Source organism: Pyrgilauda ruficollis, unplaced genomic scaffold, assembly GCF_017590135.1.
Source record: "Pyrgilauda ruficollis isolate IOZ18807 unplaced genomic scaffold, ASM1759013v1 scaffold39, whole genome shotgun sequence".
Classification (NCBI taxonomy): Eukaryota; Metazoa; Chordata; class Aves; order Passeriformes; family Passeridae; genus Pyrgilauda; species Pyrgilauda ruficollis.
Window position 1 is genome coordinate 1,177,823 of NW_024525378.1, and position 14,589 is coordinate 1,192,411.

Consider the following 14,589-nt stretch of genomic DNA (forward strand, 5'->3'; position numbering starts at 1 on the left):
AGGGAAAACCCCAAGCTGTCTCATACTAGATTCTCTCTCAAAACTAGTCAACTGCAATCTCAAGTCATCTGAGGTGCTTCATTTTCTTTACAACGAGGTAAACTGGTGCCTGCTCAAACAGGTCATGTAATTTTTGACATCTGCCCTGCTCAAATATCTGGCTCTGGCTTCATGAACCTGTTAAGGTCCAGCACTCACTTTAAGCAGACCTAAAATTTCGAATAAATTTGGTGTCTAAGAATATAGCGTGTCTTTAGGTTGTGAAAGGAAGTCTGAATATCTGATTCTGCAGTTTGGATGTGAATTGATGGACCTTGTTATTTTGATGTTGCTCACCAAGGTAATGTAAAGCCCTCCTCAGGGGCTCTTGAGGTAATTTGAGGTAATGTAAAGCCCTCCTCAGGGAGAGCCCAAATAAAGCTGAACATGAGGGATGTAGAAGGAATTTGCAGACACAGTTTTGTCCTTCTGTCCAGAGGGTAGATTAAGCAGTTCAGCTTTTGGGAGGGGTGAGGATGCTCAGCATGTGTCCAACATATTTGTTGGCAAATATGCCCCAGAAGCTTGCGTCTCCACCAATAAACTTTGCTGCCCAGAGGGACACTTTTTCTGGATCAAATTGTAGTAATTAGATTGTAGCTGCACTTTGTACTCTCACTTATGTCCCAACCATTACTTCTGCTTTAATTACTTATTGATTGCCCAGAGTTTATTTCACAGTTGGCATAATACAGAGCTTCACCATAAATCAGAACACAGCAGTGATGGTTGTCCTCTTGAGTGCCCTAAATGGAAGCCATGTTTCAGAGAAATCTTTTCAGAGACAAGGAGAAGACATGAGGTTTGCACCAAAAATGCCACATCTTAATAGGTTATGAGCAGCAGATCTTGAGCCCCTATCAGAAGAAGACCATTCTTTGTAGAGCATTATTCAAGCTGTAGAGTTCCTGTGTACTTACTTCTTGCCTCTGGTAGTGTAGAGACCTCTGGCACAGAATACTAATCCCTCACTCTTTATTGTAAAGTGGATACTTCAAGCCCCTCTCCTACTAGTGAAGATAGTGTCTCTAAATGCAATAAAATCTAATGACCCATCCAGTTATTCCTAGCCTTTCAGAGTTTGTTTGAGTTTGCCTGAATGTGGCCTGTCTGTGAAATTTTGTGGGGTTGTCTCTATTTCTCCATGCACTGAATAAGAGTGGTAAGCATTTTGATGTCTTCCCTTGGTGAGGAAAGTGAGAAGAGAGATTCTGTGGGAGTGTTTTCCATGAATGAAGTGGAGCATACTTGTAGTAGCACTGAAAGTGGGTATTGAATCTTTGACAATGGAAATAAGCACAGCTTTTAGTTTTATTTTAATCCTTATTCTTTTTGGCCTGGTTAACATTGTGTTTAAGAGCTTCTTGTGAAACAAAAAGAAATGCTTACTCATTACTTATATCTAGGTTCTACTTTGGTCATAAAACTGCATCCGCTTGGTTTGGTTTCTGGTACCTTACAGCTTTGTGTTTTCACACAAATCCTTGGGAATTGCCTACATTGCCTACTTCATGAACAAGTGCAGAACATCTGAGAAACCTTGGATTTTTTATCTTTTCATGTTATATATGTGCCCCATGATCACAGAACTCCCACTGCTATTTGTATAGTATTTGCAGAGTTAGGAGAGAGAAGTCCTTTCCTGATAACACATTTCCCGAAAATGCAGCAGTTCCATGGCAATGTAGTTCTACACATGTTTTAGGAGTTGTGTAGGATTTTTATGTCATCTACACAAGCTCATGAGTGAAGCCCAAGATAAAGATTCACTACTTTTTTCCAACTCAGAATACCATGTGGTTTAAAGTCCCATGTGTATCATGATGCTGAAAGGGATTTCGGGTCATCGTATGTAGCACCTTATAAGAGGGATATAAATGAAGTCCAAAAGAGTCAAAAGAGGTAGCTGGTAATTTATTTTAACCTACATGGTGAAAAAGTGAAGCTCAGGAAACTAGTCTTGTCAGAGTGCACAGGAAAGGTAATTTCCCATGAAAGGAAGAGGTATGGAGTCATTCTCCCTGTCTGGCTAGTTCTAGTTTGGATGTTTGGATCGTAATGGTATAAGACTGCTAACGCCAACACAGTTTTAGTTTGGCTTGCTGACAATGGTAATAGAATTTTGAACTGAGAGATCTTGCGCTCTTACCTTATCAAGTTGTACTGTGTGTATGTATATGTGTTTGTGTGAGGCTCGCAGGGATTCATCACTTTTGGAAGAGGATTTTATTTGAAAATAATTAAGAGCACTCAGTAAAGACATTAATGGAGTGTAACAAGGGGGAGATCATTTGAGGAGCTAAGGGGATGAGTCTAATATGTCTTGTGGTGTAGTTACTCTTGGCTCATCAGCTCTCATCCATTATTTAATTCTCATCCTGATAAGAATGCCAGAATGCCTCCTGTTGTCTTTCACAGTGTGGCACATCATTTTTGAACTTCTTAATAGGTGTTACATATGCTTGCCATGATGCCAGCCGGGACAACTGCTTAGAAACACACGCCGCACATTAAGGACAAACTGCAGAACAGAGTTTATCTGCTTGTTGTATTGCTCTAGCTCAGGGTAATGATTTGTATTACTTTTTGTAGAGGTCTGTTTGGATTTTCATCTTCAAATTATTGCTTTAAACTTAAACTTTAAAGAGAAAGCAGAGCAGAGGCAAAGGTTAGATGCTGCTGGAGAGAATACCAGTCTACAAATAAAGCGTGGAGAGAGAGTTGTGCATTGCAGGTCTTGGCTGTCTGTTTTACCCTTCCTGTTCTAGAGCTGGAGCAAAAGAAAGTGACAAACTTTTGAGGGGCCTTAGGATTAAAACAGCATGGTGGAGTTAAATGACCTTCTGAGAACTTCCTGGGAATTACCTCCTAATGCTTAAGTGAAGAAAGTGAAAAAGAGGAAAATACCCAAAGAACTGCCTGAAGCAAAGAAGTCAACTTCTATCAGCACAGCAGTGGTGGTCACAGAGCTGGCAGAACCATACTAAATCTTGCAAAAAAAAAAAAAATAGTTTTAGGTATAGGAAAACATACATTCGCTTTTATACCTTGTGCCTTTGGGTAGAAAAATTAAAAAAGCTTTGGAGAAAACACAGGCAAGTGTTAGCTGTTGTCATAAGGCAAAAAGAGAGGAAAACTTAGGAAGTTATAAACAAGTTGGTATTTTCTTTTCAACATGTTCAGTGAAGAAGAGGGAATTGGAGCCTGGTGGTGGAGGTAAGGTGTGACTGCTTCAAGAGCAAAGCAGTTGTTTGGGAGGTGGAGTAGGGATGAAAGGCTGAAAAGGTCAGCTTCTGGAGCTGGGAACTGGGGCAGTCAATAATGGATTGATGCTTTCAATGAGCTTTTTTCTCTATGTACTCTTCAGGCTAGCTTAACAGATGCAGTGTCTAGCAAGTATTGTCCTCCAGGGCTAGTCTCCAATTTTATTATAATGATGTCAGCTATTGGCAAATTGTACTTGATGGAGAAAGTAGCCTTTTCTCATTTCATTTATATCCGACATAATTATTCTTGTTATTTTTGATTTACATCTGTGCCTCTGGGAAGAGAATCAGTCAGTGGACCAAGGCTTTTTTTGGTTCATGCTGGAATTTAAGATCCTTCCTTTGTTCCTAACTTTAGCTACTCATTTAAATGATCTATGCAAGTTTCCTAGTCCAGGCAGACACTTTCATAAATGTGAAATTCAAAACAGATCCAAATTTTACAAATTCCACAGTTTTCAGATTCAGTTTGTTGGAGGTACGGTAGTGAAAAGGGTCAACTCCAAGAAATAATACAAGCTCTTCATGTAGTCTATGCAAATCATTGTATCTGTTGAATGAATCACCCTAAAAACAGATCACTTTACAAAACCAGACTATTTACTTTAATCATCAATAAAAACTAGTTATCCTCAGAACTGAGAAGTTTTATTTGGCTTATTTACCACTCAGCAAGAGGATAGATTTAGATGTGGTTTAGAAGGGAGATGGTATAAATGTAGGACAATCAAAAAGGAGAATCCTAATTTCCAAACTGCACATATTGTGCAGTGTGGTTATAGTAGATATTATTTTTAAAGTATGGAAATGCCTTCTCTTCTTTAACTCACCTGACCTTTCATCAGTCATTTTTGGATGGCCTTTATTCCATTCAAGAAAGGGAATACCATGGAGTAACCCCCAAAATAACCAAGTTATAAACAGTTGGCATGTCTGATTATAGAACATTCGAGCCTGTCATGTTAAGTTCATAGGACGTTCAGTCTCTTCATATAGTACAGTGCTCTGGGGTTCTCAGAAGTTAAATATGAGAAGCCTATGACATTGTACTCATTGCCTACTCATTCAATTTTTCAAAGACAGTTTTTCAAACACCTTTATCACTTTTGTCCAGAAAGATGGCATGATTTTTCTCCTATGGTACTGATTTTATTTCTGACAATTATTTTATTTTGTTAATTATTTTTATTTTTATCAGACTATTTTGGCTGCAGGAATGCATCCCAACACCCACAGATGCCATTTAGTGCTGAAATTCAAGCACTGGATGCCTATGCCAGAGATGACACCCACTCACTAGGAATATTTATGCAGATATACGGGCACGGCCTGAGCTGTGAGCATACCTCATCCTCAAGAACACTCTGGCTTACATTCTCAACAGCTGCTCTGAGTCATAGCAGGCAGACATCCTAAGGGATTTCACAATGCCTCAGGGTAGAAAATGGTTGTATCTCCCTATTTGAAAAGGTCCAGCCTGCCCAAAAGAATTGAGAAAGAAAGGAGTAAGTTAAATGTATCAGCCTGAAAACAAGAAATAACCACAGATGAAAGAGTTCTTTCTTTCTCAGTGCAATGGTAGTGATCCCCAGGGCTAAACCAGGATGCTCCTCACTTACTTTATGCCCTCTTTTTGTGCCCTGTATGGTTGCTCTGAAGTTGAAACCAACATGCATTGCAAGACTTTTCCCCCCACCTTTATCTGTCTCTGAAAGGTGATTAAAGTGTATGGTGTAATACTACGTTTTCTAAGCAAAGTGGAGAAGACATAGAGTGCCTTCTTTCTTAAATGTTGGTTCTCTTAGAATGTTGGTTATGTATTAGAGAAGATTAATAACCAAAGAGAAGGCTTATTATTTATATTATAAAAGTCTCTTAGCTACCCCAGAATGTGATTAGGAGCCTGACTGCAAAGCAATTGCAGAGAATGCAGTATAGGTGGTATTTTTACAATTTGGTAAAAGTTAATGATTTTCTCAAATAATTTGTTGCACAAAAAGAGGTGCATATAAATGGAAACAGATCACTCATTATCTGCTAGAAGAAATCAAGGCCTATTTGCCATTTATATATTGTAGAATGCACTAAATTTGCACACACTGCTGTAAGGACTGTTTAGGTTATAATGCTGTACTCTTCAATATTAAGCTGGTGTTTGGTTTCTGGATACTCTTTTCCTTCCCCTCAACTGAAGCCCTGTCAATCTCAGTGGAAGGAAGGGATTTGAAATGCTTTATTTTTACAGGCCACATTTCCTTCTGGGTATGTTTGCATGGACCATTGCAGTTTTTCTTTGCAGTCACTTCCTTTTCCTTTACATGTTCTGTGGTGGAAGCCACTTAATTCTGTTTGGTATCTCCTGTTGTCCTTGTGGGAATTACAGCAGCTATGTGTGTGTAATGATACACTGAACTTTGGTTTTATATGAATATTTAATGAAAGTTGGGGTACCAGACCAGTTTCTGTAAGAGAATAATAGAACCAGTTTCTGGAACAGAGAAGTCACCCTGAGGCATGGCTGTGTTCCACATCTCAGTACTATTGAGAGAACACAAGGTGTAGGAACTTATAGCACATGGAAGGGTGAGTGTCACTGAAAAATCACTGTCTTAGTAAATGCCAACATTTTAGTGGAGGGAACAGCACTATGCGTGGAATACGTGAGTACACACTGCCAAAAAAAAAAAAATCTTGCCTTTAGCTTTATTCTACCTCCTGCTTTCCTATTGAGAATCTTGATAATGGAATGTACAAAGTTGTCATTAGTAATAGTGAATTTCATGAATATAATCACTGCCAGTACATGCTTAGGATATAGATGAGTTACACAGTGTATCTCTATCATTGATCATGCATGTAGGATCCATTAAAATTTATAAAACAGTTTTCAATGATTAATCACATTCTAGACACACTGTGAATATAATGAATATAAATAATGTGTACGAGGGAGAAGAAGTTGTTTAAGAAACATATCTTTGTTTCTGATCAAAACAACAGAAGAAATATCACTTATCTTATCGCCTTTAGCTTTGAATCAAGTCTTATAATTTTGAACAAATTAACTGCAAACTGATAAGACTGCAGCGCTACAGGTGTGCAATTAAGGCACAACAAAAGAGGGTTTATTAGAGTTTGAATGTCATTTGGAAGTTTTAATTGCCTTTGCAAGCTAGGGGAAAGTTCAGGCTGAACATTTTACTTATCTTCCAGGAACCATAATTATGTCAGAAGAATTGCAAGATGCTTTAGATAATATTTACGATTCTAGAATTCCAAAACTGTGGTTTAAGATTTCCTGGGAGTCAACTACTTTAGGATTTTGGTTTACTGAGCTTCTTGAGCGAAACCAGCAGTTCAGCAGCTGGCTGCAGGATGGCCGTCCAAACCAGTTCTGGATGACAGGATTCTTTAATCCACAGGTAAGATTGCCACAGTGTCCTTCATAACTTCTGAGTAACAGTTAAATTAGACCTTGGGAGGACTTCAAGTTGACTTAATATTGACTGTGTGAAGTATAATCTATGTTAATTTTTTAGCATAAATATTGAATAAAATGTCTTTGGTATCTACTGAAGAAATTTTTGCTAGAACAAAATAATGCTCCTGGAATAATGAAATACATCTTTTAGCTGCTTTAATTATAATGAGGAAATTGGGTAAGTACATGCTTTCACACTTCAACTTAATCTTCCCTTTTTTACCTCTTCTGCTACAGTAATCTGGTTTTTATTTATTGCATGAAAATACCTCTGAGTGCAAAACAAGATAAGTTCCAGAACTTTGACATAGGAAGAAGAGATTTGGACTTGGTTCTCAATCCTTGCAAATCAGTTCCTTGAAGTGTAAGGTTTGTTATTCATACCACCCCAGAATTGTGCCAGACATGGTCTGCAGAGACATACAAAAAATACAGCCTCTCATCTGCACCATCTAAAATAAGAACCTGGCACAAAATGAAATACATAAAAAGGAACTGCTGAGAGCAGAGTTAAAAGAAGTAAAGTATACATACCTAGATGATGTGTAGTTTCTTTGCAGAGCTATCCACATTCATTAAAGCTTTTTATGATTCACAGATGTTTGTGGGAAGTGTGAGTTGTGGTAATGAGTCATTGTGAGAGTATCCAGCCAACAGGTTTCTATGAAGCCTTAGGAAAGAGCTATTTTAAAGATCTATTTTAATCTCAGTACTTGTTAGCAATGCACAAGCTAGCTTAAACAGCTGCCTAGAATAGAGAAAACAACAGTGGCAAATATTCTCTAGGACTACTGCTGGGAAATATCCATCTATCATCTAACCTGTGTGTGTCAGCTGTCTGCTGGTACAACTTTATAGCATGGAAGGGGGCTCACAGAACCCTGAGCAAAGAGTTCTCAAGTAGGAGGGAGAGGAGTAGGACTTCTAATAAAATTATTATGCTTCCACACTTGGTTTGCTAACAACATGCTGATAGCAGCATTCTAAAATACTTCAAAGTAACTTTTGCAGTGATCAGGCTGGATGCAACCCTAACAGCCTTTTGGCTTTGTTGGTGTTTGCTTTTGCACCACAGATGAGCAAAAGCTGATAGAAATTTTGTACTGGACATTTCAGCTGGCTTTTTTGTGCTCTGGGGTTGTGTCGGTTCTGAAATTTTGCCAGCCCAAATTTGGCAGCCTACATTTTTTTGGATCAAAATAGCAGGATTTCTGAAAAGAGCTGCCAAATAATCAGTGTAAAATGTCCCCAAACAAATTGTGATTTAATAGACCATAGTAAATGAGAAAGCCTCTAAAATACAAAAATTACACACTTCATAACCCCTAGTTCTTAAAGTCTCTAAATACTTTGTGTGCAGAGATTAAAAAATTTATTTGTGCTGACAATCACAAGCTTAAGAATCAGATGGTTATTGTAGTCACCATTTTCTGTAACCTAGGCTGTGGGAGTAGCTCATTCTAAAAGCAATTCACCTGAGCAAAGACTAATTTTCTATTTAATTAACTATTATTTTGTTAATAGTCATACCGCTGTGTTTAAAATCAGTATTCCACGTGTTCAGAAAATTGATTTTTGTCTTCTCAAACAAGCTGAGGTGATGAGGTGTTAGTGCTGCAGTTCTAATGGCTTGTTTGTAATACCTGAGAAGTTGTCAGAAAAATCCTTTCATTTGTGAGATGAAATGCAGCTCCTAAGTCATTTGCCTACTTGCATATATCTCACTGTTAGCTTCACAGTCAATGGATAAATGCCACGGATAACACAAGGCAATAAAATAGATTTATAGCACTGGGAAAATGAGGCATTCTGGCAATAAAAAATAATATAGGATCAGACTCTGCCTTCTCTTGGACTGTTTATACACTAGGATAAATTCAGTAATTTCACAGAAGTTAATCTTTATTTTTAGTGATACAAATGAGGGCTGGCTCAGACTTCTGTGTAAAAGAAACCTATTCCCCATGTGTGTCTGCACTGGGTCAAGATAACTGGGGTGAAAAATGCAAGAAATGCCATGAATTTTCTTCCCTCCTGGAAGTTAATCTGAGGTTACTGGATTTTTTTTCATCAAAAACTTGACATTAGGCATTTCTCATTTCTACCTCCCAATTTCCATTTAGTGGCTGACACTGTTTTATTGTTTCCTTGTTTGCATCTCTGTATCCAGTTCCTGTCACTTGTCCTATATATAGATTTTAAGCACTGCGAGGCAAAGCTGGCTTTCTGGTTGTGCAGTACTCAGCATAATGACACCTCAACCTACTTCTGTGACCCTTAGATGCCAAAGTAATGTGAATATTAATTAGAATATGAAGTAGAATTCCTCCATTCCTCAGTGTCCACTTAGTTCTAGCAAACCTGCCATAAACTGCTCAGTATTTGCAAAGTGACAAACAAGGAATCTCCAAAGTAAGGTAAAGGAGAGAATGTGATTCTGAGAGCAATAGACTTAACTGATTTTCATGGTTTTTTGTCATAGCTTCCATGTGTGTCTGCTTTCCCTCACTAGAAGGTTCAGAGTTAGTTTGCATGAGTTGTTAAAATGCAAAGGGACAAAGCTTTTCAGTGAGCTGGACAAGGAGAAATTCAGGAAAAGGCAAACACACATATACAAAAAAAATACCAATACCCTAACCAACCAACCAACCAACCAACCAACCAAGAAAAACAAAACAAAAAAAAAAAAAAAAAAAAAAAAAAAAAAAAAAAAAAAAAAAAAAAAAAAAAAGAGAAAGGATTACCAGAAACTGAAACAACTAATGTCATGGCAACTTGTGCATTATGTCTCTGACAGGATTTTGGGATGAGCCAGAGCCTCAGTTGTAGAGTGGCACCTCAAGCCACTTGATTCTGTCTTGCTCTTTATTGTGCCATTCACCCAGCTGGGCCTCCAGCTCACAGCTGCAGTCTTCAAATGCCGTCTAGGATTCATTCAAATGAGCAGATAAGCATGAAAAGTCCCACTGCAGAAAGTGTATAGGTCCTGCCATCTCTAGGAATAATCTGCTATCTAAACCTTATCCCTGAAGACAACTCACAGCTTGGAGCTTACTTTCATTCCAGTGTTTCCATGGTGCCTTTGAACTGATTCCCTTAATACAGTCATGGCTCTGTCCTCTTCAGGCTCTTCTTTCTTTAATATTTCAGTTTATCTGAGATCCAGCAGCCCTCTGGGGCTTTACAGCAGTGAACACTTCATGTATTTTAAACTATTGGTTTTATCATGTTTCTACAAATTAAAATTCTACAAATTACTGCCACGATTCTGTTTTCATTTAATGGCATTTCTGATAGAAGAACTTGGCCTTTAATCCTGTCTCCCTCAGCTATACACTGGAGTTCTCAACTACTTCCAGCGCAATTACTGTTATCTGTGCTATCACAAAGCCTCTTTAAAACACTTGTCCTGGGGTCTCTGGTGTTATATTAATGAGAAGCAACCAGTGTGAGTTAACAGAAACATCTGGGTTCCTGAAAGTCCTCTCACATTCTCATAACTTGAAGGGTATTGCATGGCTATGAAGTGCTCGGAGCACTCTAGTCCTGTCAGCCAGAGAGTGGCCCATGTTCACTAGACAATTTGCTGATTTTCCCATATCTCACTTAATTCCATTCATTTGGCCCTAATGGTAGTTCACCAGAGCGTCCTGCTCTGTGAATATTGAAGAAAAAAAACTTTTTCAATTCCCTCATTCAATTCCCCCCTTCCCATCCTGATTTCTTCCTTGCTGTGCTGTTGGCTCAGTGATTCCCACCTTTGTGTGTTGCTCATGTGGCTCTCTATCCCCTCGTCTCTGTCTCCAGATGCTTTAGTTCCCAGTTCTGAAATATGTCAAGAAACTTACTCTTTCTTAGGTGTCCTTTTCATTGCCCTTGCATATTCAATTTTGTGTTTTATTTGTTCACCTCCTCACTACACAAGTGGGTTTCCTCAAGGTAAAATAATGTGTACATCTGCAGCATGACCACTGGAACAGCAAACGAGTCTGCCCTCCCATCTCTAAGGACTAAGGGACTTCCCACCTACTGAACTGTGCTTTCCCATGGACAGCTGTATCAGGGAAGCTAACCAGCATATTCAGCCTGGCTTGTCTTTTGATAGCTTATACTAATGGCATGAGATTGTAGCTCTCTAGAACAGAGAGTTAGTTTTATTCTGTGCTGCTGGAGTGCTCTGGGTTTATCTCACTGTTGTCTAAAACACTATGTTATTGTAGTATATAAAGACTTCACTGAGCAAAGTGTCAGAGGCATTTTAGTATTTAATGGCATGATTTCACCTGGTACTTCCTTTATGTTCTGTAAAATGCTTATTTGTTGACTGAAAAGCATTTCTTACAATGTTAGTATAAGAAAAGATGAATAATATAGTCAGTGTTAGAGAAATTAGAAATCACTTGTGTTTGGAATCTCTCAAAACACATTAATCTGGCAGCCTAATATGCCTCTCTCAATCTGATTGGTTGTAGAAAAAGGCATGAGAGGTGAGGTATACAGGCACTTCTGATATGTTGAGCAAGCCAGCTTGGGGGCTGCTTAGCACCAACATGTGCACACCAATTATGTATGGAGGTTTGGTACTGGATTTACACTACCAAATTTAGTTTATATGAACATGAAATTCTGTGGGATGAGCTTTAATACAGCTGGTGTCACATAGGAAAAAGAAAAAGTTGTAAATGGTTCAAATTCAAGGATTTTAAAAAAAACCTCTATGTCTGCCATATTCCTGCGTGTCTCCTTAGGGATTCCTAACAGCCATGAGGCAAGAGACAACTCGCATGAATTTAGCCAAAGGATGGGAACTGGACAGTGTTGTTTTATACAGTGAAGTGACCAAGATGATGAAAGAAGATGTTGTTGGCCCTCCTCCTGCTGACATTGGTGGGGTTTACATACACGGCCTGTTCCTCGAAGGGGCCAGCTGGGACCGCAGGAACAGCAAGCTGATCGAGTCAGCACCAAAGGTGAGGATCGAGTGAGTGTAGCAGGCTGTGGCATATTGCATGTGCTCTCGGAAAACCAGGAAGAATGCTGAGTGCCTGCAGCAGTGGTTTCACAACAGGTTTTAAGAGGGTAACCAACACTAGTGGTGCTGGGAAGAGGACAGACTCTACCTGCTAAAAGTGAACAAAAAGACTTCTGTCAGAAAATGAATTTAGGATGCATAGCACTACAGCAGACCAGATGCTGGGCTTCTTGGCTTCAGGAGCCCTAGCAGCACAGTTATGTTTGAATAAAATAGTGCACCCCAGTCTTCTTTTGACTGACCAAGGGGGACCTCATCAAAGCTTCCAAAGCCCTGGGCTAGGTTTGATATGGAGGTCATTGTTTGGTTGACTAGAAATCCCTAGTGTTTGTATTTTAATATGAGGCAGAGTATTAGTTCTGGGCTTATGGTCACTTATCCATGCGTAGAGTTACATTTTACTGATGTGACTAAGCAGATTTAAAATCTGGCTATGGAGTAATGATTAGATACTGTAGTCACAGTCCAGGGAAAGTTGTCATTGTTTGCACTGGTACATTTTTCCAAGCCAGTTTAACTGTCCTGGAATTGGAATTGAGGTAATTCCTGTCCATAGGTAAAATACTTCTGTGTCTGACTGAGAGAAAATTTTCCAAACCTTGCCAGCTGTAACTTCTGTTGCCTGGTTTGTCAAAAGACTCCTTCACACATGGAGTTTACTCAAGTGCTCTGGAGTGTTCAGCAGGGCTCCGTGTTGCTCTTGGATCTGGGTCCATTTTATCCCCTGACAATGAATACTTTGTCTTGGTGGAAGACCTGAGGTGATCTAGTTTGGATAAACACCCAAGAAGCACCTTGGATGTTAGAAGCTCCACTGTCAGCAGTGCAGAGGTAACAGGGAGGGTTGCAGCTTGGTTTTTGTAGCTCTGGACCTGACATTCAGGAAAAAGGTGGGGAAAGAATGCGAAACACCAATGAAAGGGGCAAAGGAAGGAAAAAAGACAATGGTTACTGTTCCTCCTAGAACCACCCTGACATTTTTCCATCTGTCTCTGCAGCATGCAGGTTTCCATGTTCCTACTTTTCTGCTTTCCTTGCAACAGGCTTCCTGATGGCTGTTGTCCCTGTGCTGCCATGGGCTTAAAGTTAGTGTCAACATAGTAGTGAGTGTAGGACTTGCACTGTCACGTGTACCTCTGCTGAGGTGCTTTTGCTGAAGGCCATCACTGAATCTAGTTCTAGTGTTTAGAATTCAGATGCCCTGTCCTGCTTCTGTAATGCTGAGCCCTGTGCATCTTTTAACCTTCTCAGGTGCTGTTCACGAGCCTTCCCGTAGTCCACGTGTACGCTGTTAGCACGGCAGCACCGAGCGATGCACGGAAGCACCATGGAAATGTGTACTGCTGTCCTGTCTACAGAAAGCCTCGGAGAACAGACCTGACGTACATCTTCTCTTTGCATCTGAAAACAGTGCAGAACCCTGATCACTGGACTTTGAGGGGCGTTGCACTGCTCTGCAGTTCGAAGTAAGGACGGACAGCTACAGAACAAAGAACCGTCAAGCAGGATTAAGCTGCAGCCAGTATTGCATTGTTACTGTCAAAGTGGTGGCTACCTTCTCACAGTGGGGTGGGAATTGGCAGGTGATACATAGAGATTAGGTTAGTTGCACATAAATCAGCTTACTCTGTTCACAGCAAAAATACTACATGTATTTACCCTGGGAATATCAGAGGGAAAACAGTTGCAGGTGTATTTGGCAAGTCTAACAAAGCAAGTGAGAATATAATCAACTAACTTGCTCATAATGGAAGCACTGCTTAAAAAAGTGATTATGATAGTGACAAATGCTCTGACATCTTAGGGTGGTCTTTTGTAGATGTTATCTTTCTTTTTAAAGCAATAATGTTTCATAATATAATATAATTATTTTAAATTCAACTTTGTAGTTAAAATCTCATCATCCATAGCATTATTAAAGCTGTAATGACAAGATAATTAAATGCATGGTAAAGTTTTATGTTTATCTGCATATATTTCAATATACAGTTCCTTTGATTTTGCATTTCTAAACTTGCTGGGTGTTTTTACTAATGGCTGCAACCATTTTGTTGAACAGTCACTTTTTAATGCAAACAATCATAGAAAAAGAAGTGTTTACCTTTGCACAAGTGCCTTTTGCACCTATTAACTCGTTTCAAAACCTATATCCACTTGTAAGGAAGGTGTGCACACTCCCCATTACTAGCAGGAAGAAAAATTTTAAAGTTTTCTCAGGGTAAACACATCTGAACACTATTTTTGCTCTATTAATACTTATTCCATTTGCATTAGTGCCTGAATCCTGCAAACTCAAACCTCTTAACCGCTTGTTGTTCTGTATTTTGCATCGGTTTCATTTAAAAAAAGAAGACGACACAGTCCATACTTCACCTGGAATGGTTGAAGTACTTTTGTGTTAACCACCACTGCTGTCTACCCTGCAACTGAAGGATGAGTGATACTTGCTTTAATAGACTTATAGCTATTGGCAGAAAATATGTTTGGCTTCTTTCACTAGCACAAATTCAAAGCAAAAGAAATTGTTGTTGGATGTTATGAAAGAAGGACTTGCAGTCAGGACTTTGTTGATTTTTTCTCCTTGTAAACACTTTTAATTTTTGTAGAGCAAGTGTCTGAGAAAGTAGTTCATCCCTTGGCATAGCCAGTTTTACTCTGCAGTTAGCAACTGCAAGGCTTATTCCACGAGGAAGTTTGATATTCACACTCACACCCACAACGAAGTACAGAGTGCCAGTTTTCTTCTTGGAAAACAGAGCAGACAGGGACAG

At 39.2% G+C, this 14,589-nt stretch overlaps 1 protein-coding gene across 1 annotated transcript in view; it reads left to right on the forward strand.

The window, feature by feature from the left end:
- The window catches only part of LOC121358424 (dynein heavy chain 5, axonemal-like), a 147,084-nt gene extending 133,796 nt beyond the window's left edge, over window positions 1-13,288 (forward strand). The window contains exons 75-77 of the mRNA XM_041476601.1: window positions 6,519-6,727; window positions 11,535-11,756; window positions 13,070-13,288. Coding sequence (XP_041332535.1) covers window positions 6,519-6,727; window positions 11,535-11,756; window positions 13,070-13,288 — 650 coding nt within the window. The remainder of the gene's footprint in view (window positions 1-6,518; window positions 6,728-11,534; window positions 11,757-13,069) is intronic.
- Window positions 13,289-14,589: the final 1,301 nt, after the last annotated feature.